The sequence below is a fragment of the Dromaius novaehollandiae genome, chromosome 1 (genome assembly GCF_036370855.1).
Source record: "Dromaius novaehollandiae isolate bDroNov1 chromosome 1, bDroNov1.hap1, whole genome shotgun sequence".
In the NCBI taxonomy this organism is placed as follows: Eukaryota; Metazoa; Chordata; class Aves; order Casuariiformes; family Dromaiidae; genus Dromaius; species Dromaius novaehollandiae.
Genome location: NC_088098.1, coordinates 217,737,629 through 217,763,020, shown reverse-complemented (window position 1 = coordinate 217,763,020; position 25,392 = coordinate 217,737,629). Strand labels below are relative to the sequence as shown.

At 47.4% G+C, this 25,392-nt stretch overlaps 2 protein-coding genes across 3 annotated transcripts in view; both read right to left on the bottom strand.

Moving 5' to 3' along the window:
• Positions 1-2,006: 2,006 nt before the first annotated feature.
• On the bottom strand, positions 2,007-8,573 carry WDR73 (WD repeat domain 73). Of its 2 annotated transcripts, XM_064505259.1 has the most exons (8): positions 8,481-8,573; positions 8,333-8,400; positions 7,842-7,930; positions 6,877-6,965; positions 5,677-5,744; positions 4,741-4,905; positions 2,953-3,327; positions 2,007-2,440 (listed from the first exon to the last, which is right to left on the bottom strand). In XM_064505259.1, exons 1-8 carry the CDS (start codon positions 8,534-8,536, stop codon positions 2,202-2,204), a joined length of 1,149 nt encoding a protein of 382 aa, XP_064361329.1. In that variant the 5' UTR covers positions 8,537-8,573; the 3' UTR covers positions 2,007-2,201. The 2 variants fall into 2 exon arrangements, with proteins under 2 accessions (XP_064361329.1, XP_064361330.1); XM_064505260.1 differs by lacking the exon at positions 4,741-4,905.
• Positions 8,574-14,536: 5,963 nt separating this feature from the next.
• Positions 14,537-25,392, bottom strand: part of LOC112992331 (disintegrin and metalloproteinase domain-containing protein 9-like) — a 31,795-nt gene continuing 20,939 nt past the window's right edge. Inside the window, exons 15-21 of the mRNA XM_026115321.2 lie at positions 23,528-23,633; positions 22,038-22,221; positions 20,840-20,917; positions 18,418-18,529; positions 16,830-16,941; positions 15,803-15,857; positions 14,537-14,578 (exon numbers count right to left, since the gene is read on the bottom strand). Of these exons, the coding sequence (XP_025971106.2) occupies positions 14,537-14,578; positions 15,803-15,857; positions 16,830-16,941; positions 18,418-18,529; positions 20,840-20,917; positions 22,038-22,221; positions 23,528-23,633 (689 nt within the window). The remainder of the gene's footprint in view (positions 14,579-15,802; positions 15,858-16,829; positions 16,942-18,417; positions 18,530-20,839; positions 20,918-22,037; positions 22,222-23,527; positions 23,634-25,392) is intronic.

Genomic DNA, 25,392 nt, shown 5'->3' with positions numbered 1-25,392 from the left:
CTGCAAAGGAGAGTGCAAAGAAGATAGAGCCTGGCTGCTGGGAAGACTATAGGGGCCATCTCTTCTCCTCAGAGAGCCCACCTCTGCCAGAGCCAGACCCTCATCCTGGTGGCTGTTTCCATCTAAATGCTGTGTGTTATCAAAGAGCTGAGAGGAGCTGCAGCTGCTGAGCTGTGCAGCTGGGTTTGCTGGCTCTCCCACTCCCAGAGATGCCCGAGAAAGATCCCTTCAGCTCCCAGATCTCACTTGGGAAACCTTCCATCCCTGCACATACCCCATCCCATCAGCCACGCTTTCTCCTTCCCAGGACTGCCCATAGCACCCAGAACCCAGCCCAAAAGGCCATCTCCTAAACTGATGAACCTGGACATCTTAGAAAGGGCAGACCCTGTTCTCCCATGGCAGGTAGGAACAGATGAGAGCAGAGGAAGAGACTCAAGAGCCAGGAGCCCTCCTGGCTGCCCCTCCTTCAGGCTTGCTCCCCAGGGACCTCTCCATGGCTCTGGCCAGATCTCCCCTCACATAAGTTTGACACTAGCAGAGCTGAACTGGTTTTGCTGGAGACCCTCCAGTGTGAAGAGGAGGGCTGGGCATTCCTGCCAGGGTGCTCAACTCCTGTTGGGCTGGAATAGCCTTTTTTTTTTTCCTGGTACAGCTTGTCTGATCCACCCACAAGAGGAACCAAGAGAGCCTTAAGGCATCACAGCAGCGTTAACATCGCTATCAGTTCCTCCTCTGACCTAGACTATCACCGTTGGGTTGAGCACAGAAGGCACCACCCGGCACAGCTGTCCATTCGCCCTCCTGCCTGCCTGGGCAGGCTCCTTTCTTTCTTTCCCACCATGATTTCAGCCAAGCGAACTCAGCTGAGGCTACCTGTGCTCATGCAGCCGGTTCCTGGGAAGAGGATTGAGGGAATTTCCAAACTTCCTGGCCATAAGCCTCCAGACTGGAGCCTGTTCCCTTCACCTGTGCTGCAGGGATCTGTTTCCTCCAGCAAGCCACTGACCTGCACGTGCTCCGAGTGACCCAACACCAGCGTGCTGGCATTGCTCGTGTGCGCCAGCCACTGCTGCTGGTGACAGAAACACAGCCTTGGTAGGTAGCAAAGCATCAAGCAGCTCCCAAACCCCTGGAGAAGTAACTGTGTGAGGACACGTACTAGCAAGAGGGGACAGAACAGCTGGATTCTGAGACGTGGAGCAGAGGGGAAGCAGCCTGGTACGCCGCGCACAGGTATGTGCATAGGAAGGGCAGTGAGATTCGGTCTGCCGTGGCCCAAGCAACCCCACGTGCCACGGCAGGCCAGGGTCCCGGCTCTCCAGGTGAGCAACACCCTGCCCACCCCCTCCCCTGCCCCCAACAAGCCTCTGCCGTAGCTCTCAAAACCCTCCTCTCCCAGCTGCTCATATCTCAATGAAACATGCTGTCCTTTGCGTTCGGGATAAGGATTAGCCACAGTGCTTCCAAGTACGGCCTTGGAAACAGCTGGGGCTGGTTGTAAGAATCACTGCTTGGCTTCCCCAAACTACCAGGACCCAGGAAGTCCAACTTAAACAGAATCAAATTTAACCTTTCAGCTGGTGGTAAAAAGCCCACAAGGTATCTAGGCCTCTTCCTAGTCCAGGTACTCTCCAGTTACACAGTGGGAGACCAAAGTTTGTAGCAAGCCAGGGTGAAGGGCTGCTCCGATGCCTTCTGAAGGCTGTGCCTGCTGCAGCGGGGTGGGCTGCCTTCACACCGTGCCTTCCTGAGCTGAGGCCATTATTCGTGACGTACACAGGCTATGAGATGTCAACACCCCGTGGGATGTACAGCTTTCCTGCCAGTGTTTCAAGCTTCGAAAATACCAGCTTCAGCCTCCCACAGAATATCCCATTTCCTCAAGTCGTACTCACACTTCTTCAGCTGCTGCTTCTGAACATTATGGTGCACACTATGAGGGTCTACGGTAACACGATGGCACAACGTTCTCTGCTGGTGGACACAATCAGCGTTACAGACTATTGCACAGTCGCAGCTATAATTTGAAGGCTGGTAAACATGAGAATAAGTAACACAATCAAAATTCTTACTATATTAAAATAGCATCTGTTACACTTGGGACTGCTAGCTACATCTGCAGGTAAACAGGTTATCTCACGGCTTACGCAGACTAGACCATAGACAGGAAATGCACCGAGTCTCACCAAAAGTATGATCTACCCACAGCTCCCTCGAGACTGAACCCAGTCCCAAACATGCAGGGAGCCGTCGCGTGCTGCCGACAACAAAGTTCTTGGTTTCTGCGGGTGCCATGTGTGCACTGTGACCAGGGGAGGGCCTTCGCCGCCATCCAGTCCGCTGAACGCGTGGCCTTTGTGAACAAAGAGCGGCTCTGCTTCCCTGCCAGAGCTATCCCAACTCTGTGTCTCATACACGTGAACAGTCCCATCAAAACCTTGAATAAAAGGGAGTCAGAGAGACCAAAGAAGTAACCGATTGCTCACACTCCCCCCTCGGGCTCACACTCCCCTCCCTGCAGGGCTGCTGAGGCAAGTGAGGACAAGAGCCCAGATCCAAGGTCTATGAGAGCAGAGGGTCCAAGCCTCCGAGGAGCTTGTCTCGAAAGTTAGTCTCTGACAGCTTTCGGAAAGAACACAGGCCAAATCCCCAAAGCTTGCAAACTCACTAGCGTGAAGCTGCGACACTGGCCAAGAGGCAGCCTTGCTGCCCAGCTGGTCCAACTGGCGCAATATCCCAGTCACCAGGGAGTTGCTGGCACCAACAGGGCAGCATTTGCTCAGGGCTTGCGGCCCTCGCTTTCAGAGGAGAAAGCGAGAGTCCCTCCAGAAGCCTAACTGGGTGCCTCCATGGGGTGTTTAAAGTGAGGTGGGGTGAACTGGGCCTCGGTGCAGAGACACGCAGATCAGACAGCAGCCAGGAGGGAAGATCTCTGCCCAAACTACATACCTGAAACGGCAACGCAGCCTTCCAGAGCTGGAGCCCAAGAGACGCACAGGAACTCTGCACTTGGACTGGGAGAGGAAACTCTGCACTTGGCCGAAGCCAAGGACTCGGAGGTTTTTCTTACGTCTGTGAGGGTGAGCTGCCCTCCGCTCGAGAGGCGAGCTACAGGGTGGGAGCTTGAGTCAGAGCCTTGAGGTCCGCGCCCGACTCCCATGCACCACCGTTCGCCACACGGCGCCGAGGGGACGGACGCAGCCTCCAAGGGACTCTGCGGCTGTCGAATGTCAGCCAGGCACAGCTGCCCCTTCACGCAGCAGATGAGCAACGTATTGCAATCCAGGAAGGCCACATCGCTGAGCTCCTCACTGTTCCTGGAGGCTAAGAAAAGAGAGGTAGATCTCAGGTGCTATGAGTAGTATTTGCATAATGGGGTTCTGCTATAATCCTGCCTGAGGAAGCAGATTTTTAGCCTTGTCCCTAGAAGTGGCTTTCAAACAGTTCTAGTTCTTCATGCAGGGCCAGCAGCACAGATCAAGAACCTGCTTGAGGATTATCGCTGCACAGGTGCCACGTGAAGCCGGCACGGTCTGTGTCCTTCAAAAGATGAGAGGAGCCATGGAGGCCCACGACTAACACTAGCCCCGCTCGAGGCACAGGCTCCACGAGGGACCTGGCGCAGCTCAGGGCTGCCACAGCACATGCCTCCACCACCACCCCTCGGCAGCGGGTGCAACGAGTCCCCATCGCAGGGGGATGCAGCAGAGCCTCGCGGTGTTGGGCACAGTTGACCCTCCCTTGTTTTGCTCAGCGTGCTGCGTTACAGCTGCTGGACACACACACACACCCCTTTTCCTCACCAGAGAATGAAGTGTGCAGGGACTGAGTCTTACTGAGTAGGTAAAACCATATGCTGGACTGAGAAGGCATCTCCCTTGCTTGCAGGCGCTGGGAAGACTTGGAGTAAAGATTGTAACAGCCAAATAATTTAGAGTCTCTGAACAGCACTTGCTTAATCTCTCCACCCCCAACCAACATTTTTGACAGGACAGGCACATTTAGGAACGCACCCTCCCCGAGTCGCGAGGTGGCAGCTGCTTCTGCGAACCCTGGCACTCAGACAAGCCAGACCTGGGCTCCCCACCCCGAGGTAACGCAGGCCTGGTTTAACGAGGCTGGCATGACCCCTCCTCCCATCCGTGTGGCTACATCGCACGATACCGCAGAGCTACCGAGAACCAAACCGATGCCGATTTCAAGGAGCGATGTCACTCTGGGACAGCACCTACCTGGTTTGTGCTGGGCACAAACAGCCCCCAAAAGAGCCAGAGTTAATGGGAGAGGTTACTGCCCTGTCACCTTCCTCACTGCAGATCTCCTCCTCCTCCTCCTCCCCACCTCAGCATGCTGGCACAGCTGCTGCTATGAGAACTGCCTAATCCACACTGCTCTGTATAAACCAATTAGCACACGACAACAAACACAGCGGCCCTCTGCTAACCTGATTCTTTGGACTGAAACTGTCTACGGAGCTCTCAGAGGAGCACGGATCTGAGGCAGCAGCATGGAAAATCACTGTCAGGGGCAGCAGTGAGAAGCTGGAGTTGGATCACAGCATTGTAACCTCTTTCCTCAATACAACTGTACTTTTTGCAAATATCTTTATGCCCTTTGGCACATGCCTGAAAGCATTCCGTAATGGGGTGAAGCATTTGCCACTTGAGGAGTTACACCCCTGCTTTCCCCAAACCCCAGCTTTCCAAAGACAGATAAGATTAGACTTTGTTTGAATACCTGCTATGTAGACATTTTTCTTTGATTCAACCTCTGTAATTTGGACGTTGTTGAGTCTTGAGCCATGAAGAACCCATGGGGCTCTGGCAGAAGTTGTTGCAATTTTAGCCCAAGGTTGCCCAGTGCCATTTTCTGTAGGAATGGCACTTACAGATTTAATAACATCTATTTGGAAGAGAGATACAAGCAGCTGTAAAACAGGTCAGGATGCAAGTAATCCAATTCTTCCACAAAGATGCACCACAAAGACCAAAGTGACCCACTAAACCAGTACAAATCAAATCATGACTAACCTCCTTCCCAGACAAAAGCCACTCTTCCCAACATATCAAGCAAGGATTGATAACAAGCCACTTAAAATCTAGTAAATTCCATGGAAAGTTATGAAACAGGAAATTTACTTTCAACTGAAAAGAATAAACAAACTCCTAATAACATTTTGCACTTCCTTTTTGATGTTTTCAAAGTGTTTCACAAGACTAGATAAAGCAACATTAACATTTTTCCAGAAGCAGCAAACGAGGCTTGGAGAAGCGAGGTGATTCATGGTACCTCTGAAAAGCTGATGTACAGAACTATTTCTAACCCTTAGAGTTATTAAGGCAATATTGTGCCAATTATACGATTAGGATTTTTGTTTGTAAGTGTAAGAGCTCACAAGCAAGAGCAAAGGGTGGAAAGCTACTGAACCAGGCCTAAATCAACTAATCCCCTTAGAAGTAGACGTAGACTTAAACGGGAAGTCCATGTTCTCCAGCCATTCCCACGCAAGGGCAGTCACCCAAAGCAGAGCAAGGCATTCCCAGGATTTCACCGATTCCTCTCCTCATTTCATACCCAGGAAGCAGAGAGACTGACAGGGAGAGCAGCTGGTGACACTACCAACACGAAGACTGCAGTGAGAAACTACTCAAAATCAGAAACGTGCTCCCTTACCGGAGTCCTCCGCCGACACCTGCCAGACCTGGAGGGAGCTGTCTGGTGGGCCGCTCGTCACCAACAAGCTGAGGAAACAAAAATAAACAACACAAGTTCTTCAGGAGCAGAGAACAGCCTTCTTCTCCTGGTCCAGGACAAACCAGTTGCGATGGGCAAAGCTGCGTTCTGCCACTGCTCGTATGCTCAGGAGCTCTGGGCTGTGCTCGGAGCAGAGACGGAACCAGAAGGATGGTTATCCCAGAATTCCTCATACCGGGGCGCTCTGCACAGCCTAGGTAAGTGCGATCCGAGGCAAGAGCATTTTATTAGCACATCTGACAAAAGCGCTAGATTAAGAACGGGGCAAACAGCTTCACAGGGAGAAATGCAACACACTCTTGCGTAGGCGGAAAGAGCAGAACAGCTGAAGTGAACCAGCCAGAGGAGAGTGTTTGCATGACCTTCAAATAATTGTGGGAAAATCTTCTGAACCTGCATCCACAAGAAATTATGGAGCAGCTACAGCAGCCGCTAGCATCCTGCTCTACGAGCCGAGCCCCAAAGCCTTGCGGGAGCCACCAGCAGGTGCTCTGCTCCACGGAGCTCCAAATGGAGAAGGGAGGGGAAGGAAAAGGCAGTGCAAGGAAGTGATAACCTTGCTCAGACGTGAAGTAGGGAAGGATCCCAGGTGAACCATCAACACCAATTTCAGCAGCCCCTTCACTTCTCAAAGCTGAGCTCACTTCTCAAAGCTGAGAATTCAAGCTATCCAGCAACCCATGCCAACAGCTTCAATTCCACTGCCATGTGCCCTAAAGGCATGCAGGAATCAGGAGATGCAAATAATTTCCATATTCCTGCCAGAAGTCACCAGGCTCCTCTCTCCAATTGCTTTTTTTCCTACTAGTTCATAACAGCATCGCTGGAACCAAGCAACACAGGCAGCTGCTTCACACCAGCAGCCTTAAGCACTGCAGCTACTGGGTGCGCTCCATTTTGCTGAGCACCCTGCTAGACTGCTCCACCCCAAATGCAAAGAGAGGACACTGGGAGGACCACTACGTGTCACTGGCCAGCACTCCCCACCCAGGCTCACACGGCGCTCAAAACTGGCAGGATCTATCAGCTCTGTGGGGAGGCAGGCAAGGAAAAGGAGTTCCCAAGGGACAAGCCCCGCTTCCCTCTCTGGCACCGCCTGGGAGGACCGTGCGGCTATACCTGGTGTCTGGCACGTGTTTCAGGCTGTACACTGGGCGGTTTGAAAATCCACCACATTCCACCTTGAAATCTCTTTCTGGACACAGACCCTAGAAATCAGAGGCAGACAAAGTCATTTCTTCACTTCTAATGACGCACAGCTTGGTGTGGTCAGTCACCCACAAAAGGCAAAGACATAAGGCAAAGTCCCTCATGGTAAAGCTCTGTCCATTAATGCTTTTCTAAACAGTAAGATTGAAGGATCCCAAAACAGTTAGAGAAGACAGAAGAAAAAAAACAACGTGGAGAAAGGCACTGCCAAGAGCTCTGGAAGAGAGACAGAGGAGCGCTGTGCAGTTTAGTACACAAGGTGAGGACTCCTGTGTTCCAGGACAATACAAGGGCTCCCAGGGCTGATGACACCGATCAGAGAGCTTGAACATGAGCAAAATAAGTCACACAAGGCCCCGTGACTTGGGCAATAAAGCAGCCTTCAGTAGCATGTACTGAGGGACTGCTGAGACGCATAGGTCCATCAGCCTTAAGGCCCTATTTAGGAGAGGTTAGAGTGAGATAAGGCATCTCAACAAGTCCCTTCCTCCTCATTTGCCTCAGTCTCCTCACCCCTCATATCTCCCAACCACTGCTTGCATCCACACAACTCAGGAGGAAGGTGTCGTGGCACTACCTGCCTGCAGAGCAGCAACAGGAGCGCACGACTGGACCGGCAGCCTGCACTGCCTCAACGGGACAGCAGCCAGGTCACTTACGAGCTTTCATTATGGACCAAAGCTGCTGGAGACCTGGCTGAGCCGCTGTCCCAGTGGCAGAGACTGAGCCACAGCTTGTGAAGCTTGGCCCTTCCCCAGCCCAGCACGGGCAGGCCCAGCTCAAAGGCAGCACCGAACTGCCTGGCAGACTCTGACTGTGTGATGCTCGGGGGGGGGGACAGGGGGGTCCAGCACTGACCCGGCCGCAACACCCACCTGGGTCTCCTTCACCTGCAGCGTTGGGGGCGGGAGTAACTGCAGGATCTCGTTCCCGCCGGAGTGTCCATACCCGGCCACGCAGACACCTGGGGGGGCACCCAGGGACACGGTGAGAGACACCCCCCCGCCCGGCCCACCCCGAGCCAGACCCCAGAGCCCTGGCAGGGTCCAGCTTGAACCCTGGCCCGAGCCAGACCCCGGTGCGGGCAGGCCTCCCCCCAGCCACCCCCCCAGCCTGGGCAGGCAGCCTGCGGTAGCCTCTGGCCCCACACGTCCCCTGGAGCCCTGGTGTGACCTAGTCTGCAGTCCCCCCTGCCACCACCCAGTCCCTGATCCCTCCTCTCCCAGTACAACCCAGTCCCCCCCGGGGTCCCAGTAAGAGCCTCCCCCCCCCCCGGTCCCCAGCCTGGTCCTCAGCACTGCCCGCCTCCCCCAGGGCTCCGGTACCCGGCTCGCCCCCCCCCCCCCCGGGGCCGCCCCGCACTCACGGCTCCCTCGGGCCCATTCGATGACGCGGGTGGGCGCCTGGAGCTCGAAGGTGTGGAGCGCCTCGTACCTGCAAGGCAGAGGGAGGCGGAGGTGGGCGGGGGCCGGGGCCCGGGGGCCGGGGCCTCCCGCCGCCGCCGCGGCACTCACAGGCGCAGGGACTCGAGCAGCCACTCGTCCTCCGCCGCGCCGCCGCCCGCCTCCATGGCAACGCCCGCGCGGCGCGCGACTGACGCAACGCGGCGCGCCGCAGTGACGCACCCCAAGCGGCGCCGGGCCGGTTCCAACCGGTTCCAACCGGCTGCGGCCGGGCGGGGGCGGCCGCGGGCGGGAAGCGCCTCTCCTGAGGGAAAAGGCGGCGGGCGAAGGGGAAAGGCGCGTTGTTCCCTTAGGAATAGCCCCGCTGTGCATGTTCCTCCTCAGCACGGTGGTGACTGGGCTGTGTGAAGTGTGCTGCAGGGTTAGGTATGACCGCAGAAAAAGAGCGCTGAGAAACGCCCAAAGCGTGGCCCTGTCATGTCATGTCGTGGTATTTTCTTCTTCTCTGCTCACTCATTTCAGTTTAACGTTCAGACATTAAAACACAAGTAACGGTGCAGCACAGCCTTCACACAGATTTGTGCATACACCGCAATTAATAGTGCAGATTTATGTGTGCCCGCCCGACATCCACCTGCAAGTGCAGCATTAAAATAAATGCAGAAGCCTCCCAAGTCTTAAAAAACTGAGAAGCCAGCCTTATTTCTGCCTTTATGCCTCCCTCTAGAACGTGATGCTTATGCCCTAGTTCCCTTTTTGTTTGTTTTTGACAGCCTGTCACTCTTGCGTGCTTCCCTGTTTTGCTGACAAATCTCGTGCATCCTCACGTACACATCAGTGTCCCCCCTGGCCGAGAAGATGCTGTTGAAACTAAGCAAGATTACAGGGCTGGGCCTGATGTTTGCAGGAGGAGATAAGCACCCTTATCTGTCAGTTTGGCACCTTTGCCTGCACCCACGTATGCTCTTTTTTTCCACACCTAGGTTTGATCAAGTGATGAAGGATTGGTGCTGCTGACCTGCTTCCAGCTGTGGGCCCGCTATCTGTAACAGTGACGCTCCAGGGTCAGCAGTGATAATTTGAAATTTGTTGAGCATGCAGAATATTATGCCTTTCCCGTCTGGCGAGGGTTTAGCTGGCATGCACGGTGCTGTGAGGCAGGCTGTGTCTATTTTCTCTAACACTGCAAGGTGGCAGCCTACAACTTCTGAGGAAAAATGACTGGTTTTGCAGAATTACGTCTGGATGTGAATCTTTTCTTCTGCACCGTGTCCGCTGTGCTATCTGACATTCAGTTGTGTTTATTTTTCCCTCAGTTTTCGGCATGATGTCAATGTCAGGGGAGAACTGACGACTGGAAAAGTTGTCAGAGAGGAACGAAGATGGTTTGGGCAGTTTAGTAGGGCTGTTCCTGGGGACATTGAACTGCTTGGAGCGATGGTAGGACATTGTGGAGGACAGTAGTTCTTTGGCCTTTGTGCTATCTAATGTCTGCGCTCAGGGCCATTTAAGGGCTGTCAGTGTAGAGGAAGTGAGTGAGAAGCAAAAGGAAAACGAGGGATGGAGGAGGAAATGCTGAGAAAACAAGGGCAAAAAGCCAAACTTCTTCCTTCATGTAGCAGAGCCGACAGCTGGGTGGCTGCGCTCTGCTCTGGAGGCAGTAACTGGAGCTGGTAGACATGTAAAGTATTTCTCCTCACCAGTAGCTACGTTCCTGACACCTTTTGCTTTGGCACCTCAAGATAGTTTAGTATTACAACTGTTCAGGAAAAGGGTGGCAAGAATTCTCATGTACAGAGGAAAAAGTATTTCATTCTCTTGATCCCTTTTTGTAAAATAGCTCGGCAGTCTGAAATACGCTCACTGCCGCTGCAGCATCTGAAGAACCTTGTTTTACCCATTGTTTTTATGTACTGTGATTAAAAAGTAAACAATGTTGAATAAGCATCTTGTGAAGAAGCTGAATCAAACAGACTGGGATGCCGTCCATGTATTTTGATGTAATGAATGTGCTTGTTACAATGTCTCTGAAATCAGAGGTGCTATGTGATTACCCGTTAATGAAGCATGTAACCACACAATAGTCTTCTTTCGCATCAGGTTAAGCCAAACTGCAAGCATTTATTGCTTTTTCACCTTGAGTAACTGGCAGCAGAAGGCAACGGCAGTATGGAAGTGTTGCTGTTGCCACCTCCCTCTCTGGCATTTCCACTGCCCTTTGTGTGACTTTTGATCCCTAGCAGGATGGGTTCTCAGCTGAGGCTCCGTTAAGAGAAAAGTCATCACAGTCTCTGCTCTGGAAGTCTGCAGAGGGAAGGGAAACTGAGGCTAGGGAAGTTAAGTAATTCCTACAGCTACTCAAAGGTTTGCTCTCAGAGTCGTCGGCAGGATGATAGACTCTCACCGGGAACAGTGAGACCCGCGAGGTGTGCTGTGATGAGCCGGGAAGCAAAGCTGTGGCAGTACCAGCTGCTTTTCAGGGCACAGAAAGATGTGGCATTCTGGGTTCAGGGCTTCCATCCGACTCGGAGTCAGCCCTTCATCACTTTCTCCCTTTAACTCTCATCTATGTGCATTAAAAGCAGGACATAAGCTTAGCCTGAGATGGACAAGTGCCCGAATCAGCACAAGGTGAGCCTACAGCAGGGCGTGAGAGCAGAGAGAGGGAGAAAGGGCAGGGGAAGGGGTGGGAACCAGATTGCCTCCACTTGGCAGTGAGCTGTGGTTTGGCTCCCTGAACTCCACTAAACTGCGTGGACTCATTTAGGATGTGATGACAAATGCCTGGAAATTACCTCCTGGTGATGACCACTGTTCCCGGAAAGGGAGCACGTAGCAGAACAGTGAGGGCAATGGCTGGACACTGTGGATAGCAGGTGGAGCAGAACACAAGAAAATGCTTTTGTCCCCACATCCTCGCCCTTTATTTTATCTTCTCTTTAACATTCCAGTGAACTAAGGGAGCAAAGTTCAGACGTGTGAGAAAAGGATAAAAGCCCTCCAATATTATGGACAATGCAGGGTGTTTTTCAAGTACTGAGATCTGCATGACAAGAACAACACTTCAGGGTTTTCTCACAATCTTTTCCTGAAAATGAATATTTTAATCTCAACATTTAGAAGAGGAAATGGTAAATTTGGAAACAGTTGCCCCAGAGCTGGAATAATAGGAGCAGTCTAAGCTGTGTTTTTGCAGTATAGGTTCAGAACACCCAAAAAACATTCGTTTGAGGTAGGTTTTTTACAGCAGGACCTGTGCATGCGGAAAGCCTGGCAAGGAGGAGGAGACTGGGGCACAGCCTTAGTTGCTTCTCTCTGCTCACATGCTTAGTGTTATATCTGTTTTTGGGCAACCTTGTAGACGTGTAGGTTGGGAAAAGAAACTGAAGGAGCTAGAAATGGAAATAGTGAGTATGAGAACTCTGACACACTCTTTAAATGGAATGAAATCTTACTTGGATTCCTGGATATCCAAGTAGTCTTCAGTCTGAACATTACACAACAGTTAATCACAAGGATAAAAATAATATTTCCAGTTACTATTTCTGTAGCTGAGCCACCCTCAGAAGTTTGAAAAGAGACAGACGCAGAACATTATTTGGACTTACTTCACTGTAGTTTTTCTGCACAAACTGAAATCCATCCCCATATGGGGTGTGTGTGTGTGTATGTGCAGAGCCACAGTACCGTTGCTGTACCCCAGATGTTGCTCAGATTGGAAGAAAAGCCACCCCAGTATAATCTACTGTGTAGGGCAGATCACCACAGCAGACATGGGTTTTGCAGTATTGCAGCCCAATAAAGCTGAGTAGAGGAAGACATGTTCCCATTTCACTTTTTAAGAGTTTGCATTGGGGAAAAACAAGGTGTTCCTCTTGGATGCCAGCACTGCCCAGAGGAGCAGCCGTCATTCATTCGGAGAAGTTCAGAAGAAAGAGGTTACCATGCTTTGAGGTAGGGTTTCCTCACGTGGTCCGCCTCTGGGATAGACACCTCTCAGGAGGTCAAGTCCTGTATGCCATCGTCCTTCCCCAAAAACTCGTAGGGTGAAATAGTTCTCCTTCCCGTTTGCTGCTGTTCAGTAGTGGGGTATACAAGGATGAGAGTCCTCGAAAAGCGTAGCTGTTTCAGGGAAAGTTACCCTTTCTTTAGTGGTAGAAGTGTGGTCCACACACCTTCCCGTTTTGGTACCTCTGAAGCGGTGACCCTGTGGATAGGAAGAGACTGGCAGTGTCGCCTGAATAAAGGCTGCAAGTCTGCTCTGCAAAACTGCGTGTCGGCTCTTGAAGCTCACAAGCGGAATAGCAAGGCACTGGGTTGTCTGCTAGGGATAAACACTACGAAAGCGTCATGAGCAGCTCTTGAGGTCTAGCTGTTTATGGGGTAACTCAAGAGTGGAAGAGAGTCTGAGTAAAAAGGCAGTCCATGTGAGCATGGGATTGTCTGATGTCAGCATTTTCCTACGTAGAGGTGCAGAAAATCATATTGCTTTGCAGTTTTTCTTCAGTTAATCAGTTACTGAGGTATGGCCATATTACAGTCTGCCGGGATCAGTGACTACTACTGCTGAAAGCTTGCTGAAAACTCTTGGAGCCAGTGAAAGACTGGAGGAAAGACACAGTGACACATCAAGGAAATTTTACTAGATGGATTTTCAGAGACTTTTTTGTATGGTGGGTGAGCTTTTGAAAATGGATTGCTTAGAATCTTTCTAAGAATGAAATTGGTGAAGGCTGAGGTTGTCATTGCTGAATATATGGATGAAGGCACAGACCTTCTCAGTTTTGTGTTAGATGCCAGTCCCCAATGTAGAAAAAAATCCATTCACCCTAAATGAGAGAGGCATCTATATTTCTCCAAGACGCAGAAGTGAGTCCATTGTATTCTGTTGTAATTCACCACCAGGGAGATCCCTATGGACACATGGAGAAGGAGAATGGTAAATAAGCAAACTTTGAGACAGTCTAGTGTGTCTCACAGAGATGATGTCTAAGACAAAATGGTCTGAGGAGCTGTAACTAAGGCTTCTGGGACTAGATGTGTCTGACGTTTCTGAATGTAGGTGAGAGTAGCTAGTATTTGTTTTCCATTGTTTCACTTGCTCCAATGTCTTCCCATAAGAGGAGATCAAGTTTGAGATTGTGAAAGAATATTTCATTCTGGCCCAGACAGTGCCAGAGAAGTCAAAAGCAGTTTCTATCTTATGCCTGTAACCACTTCTTCAAGACTGCGTCTTGGAGTTAGCTGTTTTGAGCTAAAGGCATCTTCCACGCTCTTTTGGAGAAGAGGAGTTGAAAAGGGAATTGCTGCCAAGAATCTCTGGTATCTCTGTCTGATCTTTTACGGAAAACAGTGTCTTTGTAGCTGAAGCACAGATACAACTTTTTTTTCCCCATTTTTTGTTGTCATTCAGCCTTTGAACACAGAAGACCTTGTGGACATTTGTATGGCGAAAGAGCCCATCAAACCTCGTCCTCTGCCATGACTCTGAAATCCAGGCTCATACAAAGCAGCTGTATGGTTCAATGTGTTCATGAATGAGTGTTTCAAACAGAAACACAATTTTTTTTTGTTTGGTTGGTCCTTTTATATCTAAGAAGTCAAAGAAATGATGCAGCTTCTCTTTCTTTCATACCTTCTCCAGTGTTGGTGCTGGGTTCATCTGCAAGAAGCAGGCAGGAGGGAACAGGGAGGTGCAGTCTCCAGACAGGAGGATTTTCAGAGTTGTGTGCATGCAGTCAGTTGCTCTAGACTCACAAATTACAACACTCAGCCTAAAAAATTCAAAAGGTCAGGATACGCCCTTCGTCGTGCCTGCCAGAGAGTTTGCAAGGCCCATAAAGTGACAATCCAGACTGTTACCAGGTCAGACATAAAACACTTAGGGAACAGAGGTGGGAACCCTTGGAGAAATCCAGCCTCCTTTGGAAAACAGGAAGATAGATATTTGTGGTAAACAAAAAAAGGAGGAAAAGCTGTTTATTGCAGTGAAGGTAACATTGTCATCTAAAGCTGAACAGAAACAAAACTAACACGAGAGATTTGGAAAGCGTGGCTTCCCACGGTTCCCGCAGAGCCGGTGGTGCAGGAGGCTGCTCTCAAAGCACTCTGCAGGCTATTTTCAGCCCTCTGGGGTCTTGTGTCCTGGAAAGAGGCACTGCTCTGGCTCACTCCTCAAAAGGACTTTCCACTGCCTCTGCTTGGCTCATCTGAAAAGATGAAGTATTAAGGTCATCACAATTTATTCTATTTAATTAGAGGTTATTTTGTTAATGTATAGGATGTGTTAATGGTACAGGGTCCAGTGTTTGCAGTTTTAAGGAATATACATTAGAACATTTGAATTGTTTGGTAGGATACACTTCTCTTTGCTCCTGTTCCCTGGGCTGTGGTTTCTAACCTTCCCTGGTGTCTCTGTTTCCCTGGTATATTTAATGAATACATGTTTTCTGTCTTTAACAGCTTTTCCTGTTCACAACATTTGCAAAATTGTCGTAAAATTCTCATATTGCCTCTCCTCAGCAGAATTCATTTACATGCATTTCATCAAATCCATCACTTCTAAACTCCTGTGACCTGTTTAGAGTCCAACATGATGTATTAACAGCAAAGATGGCAGACTTAGCATAACTTTCCTTTTTTGTTCTCCTTTCGTTTATTTTGTGAGTTATGCTGATACTCAGATAAATCTGGTTATCTGTTCAAGTGACCAGTCTTCTTTGCTTTATGTTGAATACTTGATATCATCAGCATCTTGTGACAATGACTGCCATACTTTAATTAGACAGTATTTTTTCCTGTCTGTCTGGTTAAGTTTACTTTCCTGAGATGTGAAAACAGACATATGGCATAGACCTCTTCAGTGCTATTTAAAAAGAAGTACAGCACTTTTTTTCCCCACTTTTTCCTAGCCCAAATCTCTTGCAGTTTAGTCTCATCACTTTTTCTTCTGTCCACAATAAATGTGAAAAGCAATGTCTGAATTGTGGTTACTTTGGATGCATTTGAGCGTCACTATCAAATATCCCCTCAGCCATCTCTTCAAACAACCCAAGTCATCCAGTTTTTCCCTGAAATCCATGAGTTTCTGCCCGCAGTGCTCTTTTCTGGGCCCTGTGGTTCCACACCTTCGGGACTGCTGATCCCTGCCCATACGGCTCCACCTGAGACCTTAGCTGCTCTTATTTATATGAACCTGGTATTTTTACGCTGGACAGTCTTTTGACCTGAAACAGAACAATTTTCTGCAGGTGTGCTGCTAAGTATGTATACTCTTTGGATGTGTTTTCACTAGCTGTTTTCAGCTTGCACTGAAAGAACTGGGAAAGCAAGATTTACCAAGAAAGGAAAAAGATGTTACTGAGAAGTTATATTTTTCCAAAATCCTTCAAGAATGCCTTTTTGTAAATTGGTGATGGGAGAACACCACTTACTTCCTTCGGAGGAGGAGGAATTTTACTTTTTCTTCCATGTCTTCTAAATCGGCATCTAGAATGTAAAGTATAAGTGTTCAGTGAACATGAAATTTGGATAGTGATTTCATGCAGAATGAGATGCTCTAGTTTATGGATAAGTACCTCTTGGGAAATATTGGGTATTTTTTGAAATCATGTTCTCTGACATTGATATTTAAAATAATAAGAAAATAGAACTATAAGTTAAATCCTGTCTCTATACCTAAGATTGACACATACCAGAGAGATGAAAGATCACTGTGTTAAGGGGAAAATATTTTATTGTATCTGCTCTGGGGTCTATAACATAGGGTAGAGATAACTAAACTGGCTATAAATGAGGTAACTGGGTGCTAGACAGTCTTGCTGCACAGAGCAGAACAAACCCCCTGTGATTATCCTGTTTCTTGGCAGAATAAATTAACCCAGCAAATTTCAAGTATGTGGATGCGCAGAGATCATCTAGAGGGACGTCATCTTTCATTTTCTGGTTTGGGAATTTGAACAATCCTCCACATATTATTTCAGCTAAGCTTACAAACCCATTGGACCTGGGACAAATGTGCAAAACAGCAAGAGGATAAGCGAATTTTTATCCTCCACACACTATTTTACAATCTTTTTTTTTTTCAAATTTTGTTTGCATTTTTCAGTAAATAGAGGTGAAAACAAAAGTAAAAAGTAAAGAAATGAAAATAAACTGCCTGGAAAAGAGAAAAGAACCATTTAGAAAAAGCAGAACTTTCTGAAAAATTATTCTGAAATTAGATAAAAGAATTTCATTTCAAAATTTCTACGGGAAACTTTTAAAGATGTCACACTGCATTAATAATATTAGGGGCCCTAGCTGTCATTTCTGCAATACAGATGGTTGTGACAAACCTCTGTTCATAGATCAGAGCACATTTGGTTGCATTACCGTGAAATACTGGGAACCTTGATTAGAAATTGTTGTAAGTGCCTCACTTTTGCCAAATAATGTAAAGACGAATGGAATTTTACCTACCTTCGAAACAGCTGAGCAATCTCAGCCCTCTTGTACAGCAAAATGCCCGAAATCAAAAGGAATAAAAGGAGCACTCCAACAGTTTTTCCCATATTCCTTGCAACTCCCTCCACTTGAATGAGAGAGAGAGAGAGAACGTTACACTCTGTGCGCAGCTGACATTTCTGACACAAAAGCATTGCTAATGGAAACGGCTGTTTGTCATATATGCGCATGTATTCATGAATATATACACTCACAATCCCAAACGAGCTGTTGTGCACTTGCATACTCCCTCCCTGTCTGCTGGATCTCCAGGGTGCCTCCACCACTGCCCAGTCGGGAGCTGCCAGTGCTCATCTTGCTGAGGCTGTGCAGTCTCCATCCTTGGAGATACTCAAAACCCGACTGGACACAAAACCCTCCTGTCCTGGGCAGCCTGCTCGAGCTGACCCTGCTTGAGTAGGGGGTTGACCAGATGATCTCCAGAGGTCCCTTCCGACCCCAACTAATCTGTGATTTTGTGATTCTGTGATAATGCTTGTTAGACATGTGATAGAAATTGGTCACCAAGGGGAAATGCATCGCATGGTGTGGCGGGAACGGAGGAAGGGCGTGGAGAAGGGAGCTGTGCCACAGCACAGGCCGACCGCAGAAGCAGGAAGCAGTCAGCTGTGCACCGAAATCAGTAAGTTGGCAGTGTCACTCCTCTCAGCTTGCCTAAGCTACCATTAAGGAGAACCTAGTAAAAGCTTAAAACTTGGTATTTGCCTTTCCTATTGAACTGAGAGGAGCAATTGCCCTTTGGGTAACTTCACCTGCCCACAAACAGGTGAAGCAGCACAGTGGATTGAGATTTAAAGAAAAGTTAATTTGGCGTATAAACTGTTACCTGCTCGAAAGAGTTCGATTTCTGGAGTGCCTGTGGGCCCATGGCTGCCTGAGCCACTTCCCACTTTACTGGTCAAATAAACAGCAGAGATACCTAGTAGTTCTTCCTCAGTAACAAAACGAGTAAGCAAAGAGGGATAGGGAAGAGCTTGAAAGCTATCGAGTGCTTTTGGGTTTGTGAAGTACTGCTAGTGAGTGACCAAATGGTGATTTGTTACTCAGTAAGCTGGAATGCCTAGGATTTAGGAAGGCAGAAGATGTGTACCTCTCCTAAAGGCATACCAGGATCATATTTATTTATGTCCTGCCCTGTTTAGGATTGGAGCCCTGCTGGACATCTCTGTTGAAAGGAGAGGAAGATTCTCTTAAGAGAGTTTCGATGAGCTCAGAAGACTCTCCCCATAAACTGTGGTAATGAAGTGTTTGCTGCTGGGTCCCTGTGCTTTGTGGAGTGCATCTGTGTTTTGTATGGGTGTCCTAAGAACCGTCTCAGGAGATTCAGGCAGGACAAACTTCAATGATAAAAAGAGGGCAAGGTCAGAGAAAAAAAATCGGACATGACTAAATGGCAAGGGAGAAAGAGAAGCCTGAATGATGTCATATGAGTGAACAAAGTCATATGATGTGATAGATGGAGAATCGCTGAACTTGACCAAGAAAAAATAAAGCTAAGAAGGGCAGTGAGATGTGCAGGACAGTCCCACTCTTCAGCACTTACAGTCAAGAGAAGGAGGTGGCCCGCTGTCAGTACTGCCTCCAAATCCTTCCAGTTTGCAGTCCGGAGGGGCCCACCCAAAATCACAGTGACAATTTCTGTTATTGTTACACACCTAAAAGAAAACAGAAATATTTTACGGCATGAAAACAAGAAGTCATGCACTGGCTCTGTGTTTCTCCAGCTTAAAGGCTGCCAGCACATGTCATCGGCAAGGGCAGCAGAGAGGCTGTAGGAAATCCATAGCCTAAGGTTTTTTTTTTTTCACGTGTTTTAGCTGCCACTATGGCAATATTTAATTTCTTTTGTGTAAAGGTGATAGACTGCTGCCCGGGGCACAGGCTGTCGTTGGCTTTGTGGCTTGTACCTATCATTAGATGTCTGTTACATCAGTGAGCTGAGGGCAGGGGGAGTTCTTGATCCATCACCTCATCCTGTCATTGAGGCGATGGCCCAGTTGAAAGGCATGTTATGAACACAGCGGGGAAGAGATGACAGCATACAGAAGATGAAAGGCGGTCTCCTGTCTTTCCCACTTAGATAGGAGTACTTTTTGCATCTCTCAAGCCATTTTCGTCTCAAAATTGGAAAGCACTTTAGCAGCCTTTATTAACTGCAAGCCTACCCTGCTCTTGTGAATAATATGACTATGTCTATCATGACAACATGTAATTTCACAAGTATGTCCAAAATTGTTTTGTCAGCTTCATATGATTCAAAAATTATGGCTTTTCCTACAAGATAGACAGCCCGACTCCTTTGGTTATGCATTTATTTGTCATGTGCAGGCTGGATTACTCAGTTCCTGTGTTCATCAGTTCTCACTTACTGTCCCTATCAGACCAATGTGCTGTGGCCTCACACAGTAACCATCTGGAAGGGACAGCAGAGGAGAAGGGATCCCTGTTATGTTCATGAGGCATTGCCAGCAGTCCTCACTGTGGACTGGTTTAATCTGATACCGCTTGGCTGACCATGGATAGACTCCCAACCTTGGGGCTGGACCTCCAAGAGAAACCTCACGTCTCTGCTGGAGAGGACTCTGCCTGAAAGCAGCAGCAATCTGCAGTGCTCAAGAGAAGAAGTCACTCCAGCTGACATGCTACTGGGACCACTGCCACCCATCTGAGGCCGGATACCCTTGTGCAGAGGGGCCTGGACACAGCTCTACCGCCTGGTACTGCTGGAGGAGGAACTGAGCTTCCCTGGCAGCACCTAGAGGCAGCAGAGGGAAAGCCCAGGAGCAGATGGAAGAAGTCTCCTGGGATGACAGTCCTGATTCTGGGACTGTGGGGTCTGAGGCCAGCTTCAGTGGCGTGCACTGAGGAGGAGTGTGGAAGTGAGCCTCTCTGACCCGCTGTACATGCTACCTGGCTGGTTGGTTATTACTTGTTATGAGTCCAGGTCTGTGTTATTTTATGAGACAGGATTGAGGCTAGTTTTCTTCCCTTATTTGCTCTACTCAAACCATGCAGGACAGTAATTATTAATTTCAAGAATATGTGTTTAATTTGGAGAAATGCTTCCCCCCCAAAAGTATGTTTTTTGAATGTTTTGAAAGGTCATAACCTTTCTCTTTCTGGAGACAGCAAGAAGACATGTTTATTCCAACTACATTGAGACCTATGTTACCAGCACATCAACTTCTGATAGACTCAACCACCTACAGCTGGTGACAGAGAAGGAGAAAAGTAGTCCTCTGACTCTTCCAATTACAAGCTGACAAAGTGCCAGCAATCTCGTTTCATAAATAAAGCCAAAAGAACAGAAGCACAAATTGGAACGATAATTTTTCTTACTGGTTCTTAGGTATATTACAGATGCAGGACAGGTGATAGCAGATCTTCCCTAGTGTTCTCCCTTAGCATCCCTGCCAGCACCCAGACACCCTTTCTGCTCCTCTACATTAATATCTATGTGGAATGAAGGATAGAAGACCTGCAAGTGAAATTATAAAAAATCCGTGTGTAAAATAATTATGCCAATATGGATATCTGAAATGGTTGTATTATGTGAGAATAAACACAGCCACTGTGGTACAAAATCTGCCATTTCTTTAGTAATTGCAAAGGAAGTGAAGTTATGCATTATTTAGATCTTTTCTCCAACTCCAGCTAATTAAAATTTAGTAGCACAAACAGATGCAATGAAGGATGCAGGGTTATGATGTGGACGTTGGTTTTCACTTGATCTGAGGGAACAAGGAGAAGAATGGAAAAAAATTGCACAAACACTGCTGTTAAGAGTGCTGGGGACAGTCGGAGCAGAATTTGGGAGGACAGTTACTAGTGAACAACAAAGTAAATTCTGTGTTGCTGAACCAGGAACCATTCTGAGCTTCTAACATTGCTTTTGAGATACTGCATGCAAATTTACTCTTCATATATTCTATTTTTCAAAGGATATTTAGGTGTTTTCTACTTACCCCTCTGCCACTGCATTTTTGCTCTGTACAATCATAGTTGAGATATGTTGTGCTGACACATGTCCTGTTTAAACATATCTGCAAAAATAGACATTTATATGAGTGAAATGATGAAATGACAGCAATTAGGAAGGAACACTGATGGTGAATAGGGTAAAAGTAGTGAGAAACTGCCTGGTGAATTAAGAAATAAATTTAAATGTACACAGAAAAAATTGAGAGATTGGACAAATGCATTGAGGGTTACAAAATGCACAGAAATGACTCCTAGCTCAGGAGCTCAATAATTGGAGCTGAAAATAATTAAGGTTGTGCCAATACTGGACTGCAGTATCCCATGTGACTGCTCTGTCCTGACGCTACTGTAGGTATCTGCTGAAAGCTGGAGGAAGGCTCTGGGCTAGTCGGGCTCTTGGGCTGACCATGCACAATTATTCTTATTTTCTGTATTTCCAGCTCTACTTCCCCAGTATGCTCTCCTGCCTCCTGGCAGTTTGGGGCTCAGGAACTCCTGTCTTGTCCTGTTCAGTCCATGTATCATGAACAAGACCTTGCAATAACTTGGAGGATCTTCATAGCTCTAGGAGACACAAAAGCATCTCCTCTGGACAAGAGGAGAAAGGAGGAAATATATTTTCAACTTCTTTCTTTCCAAGTGAGTTATTGTGAGAATGAACATTCACGTTGGTGGTGTGAGACCTACCTCTCCTGGAAGGGGAACTCTAATGAAATTGAAACTCAAGAGCTCCTTCAAAACCCTTTTGGTGGAACTCAGCGCCTCTGCTTTTCTTAGAATTATTTTTTGCTCCCGTATGACACTTTAATATGTCACTTCCTTGACTAGAATTTGGTCTACTGAATGGATCAAAGGGAAGTGAACCCTATTCTTGGAAGAATGTTTAAAATTCTCTCATATGCCTAACAAATAAACTTTGACTTTGGTTAGTAGCTTCAAAAGAAGAAGAGAATCTACTACTCTTTCCTTCTAATGGAAAAAATAGCAGCTGTTGCCTTAGCCTTTCAGTTCAAGAAAAAAAAAGAGAGAATGTGCTGCTGTTTTTCAGCACCTAATGGAGGCTTTAAGAGGAGGCACTTTGGGGCTTATATCTGAGATCAAGAACATTTTTAAGGAACAAAATCCCTCCATTTAATCTCCGTCCTGTACTACTCTCATATCCTTCTAACTTTCTAAAGGTACCTTGTTCCTGCCACACGATGTGCCGTCTTTCACTGATCCGTCATCAGGTGTGTCTGAAGGCAGGTGAAACTCCAGTCCCCAACATAAGTGATTGTTCATGGTAGTCTGAACCACGGTCTCACCGTCTTTCCTGACTGGTATCCGTTTAATGTTAACACACTGCAGTCTTCCACACAGGATGTTCCTGAGATAGAAAAACAAGCGTTTTTGATTACTCCAGTACAAATTTGGCACACTCCAGCCCACACTCTTGGAGCAATCCTGGGCATGTTCTGCGGTTACAGTTGCAGAGACACTTCTGTTTCTATTTCTGACCCTCACTTTTCATGTGTTTTGCTCATTCCTTATATAGTGTGGGGAATATTGATGTTTATGTGAGGAAGAATTGGGTATAGTTCATTCAGAAACTCATCTCTATGGCCAGAGATGGCACAAATGAAGGTCAGGTGCCACCTCTGTACTGCTTAGTAGGGATGTAGGGAATAAGCTTGGCCTCTGAATTGCATCCTGGTGTCTGCTCTAGTGACAGCACTGCCTTGGTGAACTGCAAAAAAAGGTTAGGTACAAGTAATTGCATATTTTGAGTGACTGTTAATGTGCATAGGGACTGGAAATCTCCGAGGTCTTGGTAAATCTCCCTCTTTGCATGATTATCCATACGCACACTCAAATGTGGGTGATTCTGAGCAGGTCCTAGTCACAGGATGGGGCCATAAAGGAGGGCTTGGAGAATGGTGAGAGCAAAGACTGAAGGACTGTGCTCTCTACAAAAAGGCCCCATCTGGAGATATCTGTCAAGACATACTGACTGGCAAATGGGCCCCTGGCAGCAACACGAAAGGAATTAATGCTGAAGGAAAAAAGAGAAAGTTATCTAACAAAATGGGAAAACCCAGCCCTGGCCGAATGATGAGGTAACCCCTTACTGAGGGAGAGGGGACTGGGAAGAATCATGCCCTGAACTTCCATTAATGTTGGAAGAGAAGATAAACATTGTGGTTTTCTTCTTTTCTCTTGCAGATAGGAAGATTTAAGGCTCTCCTGGACAGGTATAGAAGAAATTTCTATAATTTTCTGTAAAAAAGAAACTATCTTCACTTAACATTCCGGGTTGAAGTGAACTGCAAAAAGAAACCTGAAGAAATGCTACTCAAATTCCTCTTCTTGCCCTATGCTTTCCTTCCCTACTTTGACTGGTACCCAGATAGGCTCTCGGGAATGCTTGCACATCACTCCTTCCTCTATGAAAACTAAACAGAAAAGCCTAGCAGAGCCTCCAGGTTGTACAAAGAGCTGTGCTTCTTTTACTGATCCCTTTTTTCCTTTTGCCTCTCTATTGGGATTAATCCCAACAGAAGTATTTCAGGTTGAAAAGCTCTTAGAAGCAGCGTTCTGTTTTTTTGCCTTTTACAGCACCTGCAGGAATGGTGCCCCAATCCTGCCTAGCTCCTGGATACCACGTTCTTCTAATAACAACCACCACCACTTACTCTTCTAGACATTTAGTGTAATACGTCCCGTTCCAGCCGCAGTTGCCACATCGGTCGCCTCGAACATTCACTTCCCTGAAGCAGCTCAGCGGAGCGCGTTGGGCAGCTGCAGAACGAGAGAGCAAAGTGAGGCGTTCACGGGAAGAGAGGGACCGACAGCACCCAGCCTGCTCCCTTCTGCTGAGTTTTGTTATCTTTCCGGCATCCAGTTCTGATGAACCGTAGAAACATTACAGAGAAAATTTCCGAGTCTCAAGTCACTCCTTCCGTTTCAAACTGAAATAAAATTTCCAATCTCCATGTGCTGATGAAGAAAAAGGGAAGTTTTTCCAAGCTGTTTATAAAAAACTCTCAGTCCACCTTCCATTCCCACCCTCAAAGTTTCTAATCTGGGCTTTGAACATCCTTTAAGCAACAAAAAAAAGCACGAGATTAAGGACACAGCTGTAAGAAATGTCCCACTGGGCGAGACCAGTGCTCTGATAAGCTTAATTGTCTCTGACAGTACAGTAGGATATGTTATTTAAGGAGAGCATGCAAGCCTGTCTGCTTTCTGTGGCACATTTTCCTCCTCCCTGCTCTCCCTTTCCCAGCGGGATTGCTGTATTAGAGATGCTAGTCCCTGCACAGTCCCTTCGGCATCTGTTGATGGACCTGTTCATGAGTTTGTCAAGTCCTTCTTTGACCTTCTGGTCGTGTCTGTCTTCACAACCTCATGTGGCAGCAAGCTCCAGAGATTCATTTTTTTGCTACATTTTTTTCTGTTTTAAACCAACCTCCTACTAGCTTCAGCGAGTGTTGCCAGGTCCTAGCGTTATGGGGTTTGGTGGATCTCAGTTTTGCATTCACCTCATCCCCTGCCTTCATGATTTTGTAAACCAAAATCACATCCCCCTCAGCCTTTTCTTTTCCAAACCAAAGTGCCAGCATTTTTCTTCTCTCTCTCAGTATCTGTCTTTGTAAGGCAGTTCTCCATCCTCCTTGCCCATTTTAATTGTCTTTCTCTAGACTTTCTGCAACTCTATCACATCCTTCCTGGAATATAAACAGCAGACTAATACCCAGCACACGCGTTGTGTGTGCAGCGTGGTTTTGTCCAGCAACAAACTGATGCGCTCTGTCTTGTTCTCAATGCTACAGTGATGTTTGAGGTTTTCTTATTGGTTTTTTTTTTTTTTTTGGCTATCACCCACATTGAGCCAGTGATTTCAGAGAATGATGCTGAGTATCTTTCCTGACAGTTTCAAGCAGCATCATGTACACATGGCTGAGATTATTTTTTCTTACTTGCATTATCTTATGTTTATCTGTTTGATTTTTTAGCCCTCTTAATTTTCTGCTTACATTTCACCTGCCATGTATTGTGTACATTTTTATCCCTGTTCTTCTTCAGACCAGAATAATCAGTGTGAGAATGAAGAGACTAAATGAACAGATTTGCCACCAAGAGATCAACCACTTACCAGGTCAGAATGGACCATGGTATTTATCCAGAACAACCTGGAGCAGAAAATCAGATTGAAGACCTCCTGAAATCCTTTCCAAACCTTTTCTGTAATTCTAACCTGCTGTATAACACAAGTCAGCATCTCTTAAGTTTAGCCCGAAACCAGAATCACCACCATTGTATTCAGTTTTCTGAATGCTTGAAGTATGAGCAGGGAGAAATCTAGACGCACAAATTTTATGATGCTGTTGCTTTCAAAGGCAAAGTCTGCTATTCCCTTTTCTGACTTTGAGGATGGGCACAGAGGGACACGCAGGGCACAGAGCAGCCCCAGTTGGCAGCGCTGACCAGAGCATCCATGTGTGAGGCAAAGGTACGTTGGGAATTGGATATTCCTGAACAGCATTGCAACAACTGC

Excerpts from the sequence above, each read along its gene's own strand:
- WDR73 (XM_064505259.1), bottom strand. The coding sequence starts at position 8,536 with ATGGAGGCGGGCGGCGGCGCGGCGGAGGACGAGTGGCTGCTCGAGTCC. Across the intron at positions 6,966-7,841 it reads TGCAGGTGAAGGAGACCCAG|GGTCTGTGTCCAGAAAGAGA; the intron begins GTGGGTGTTGCG and ends TCTGATTTCTAG. Across the intron at positions 3,328-4,740 it reads GAAAAATGTCTACATAGCAG|CCTCCAGGAACAGTGAGGAG; the intron begins GTATTCAAACAA and ends CTCTTTTCTTAG.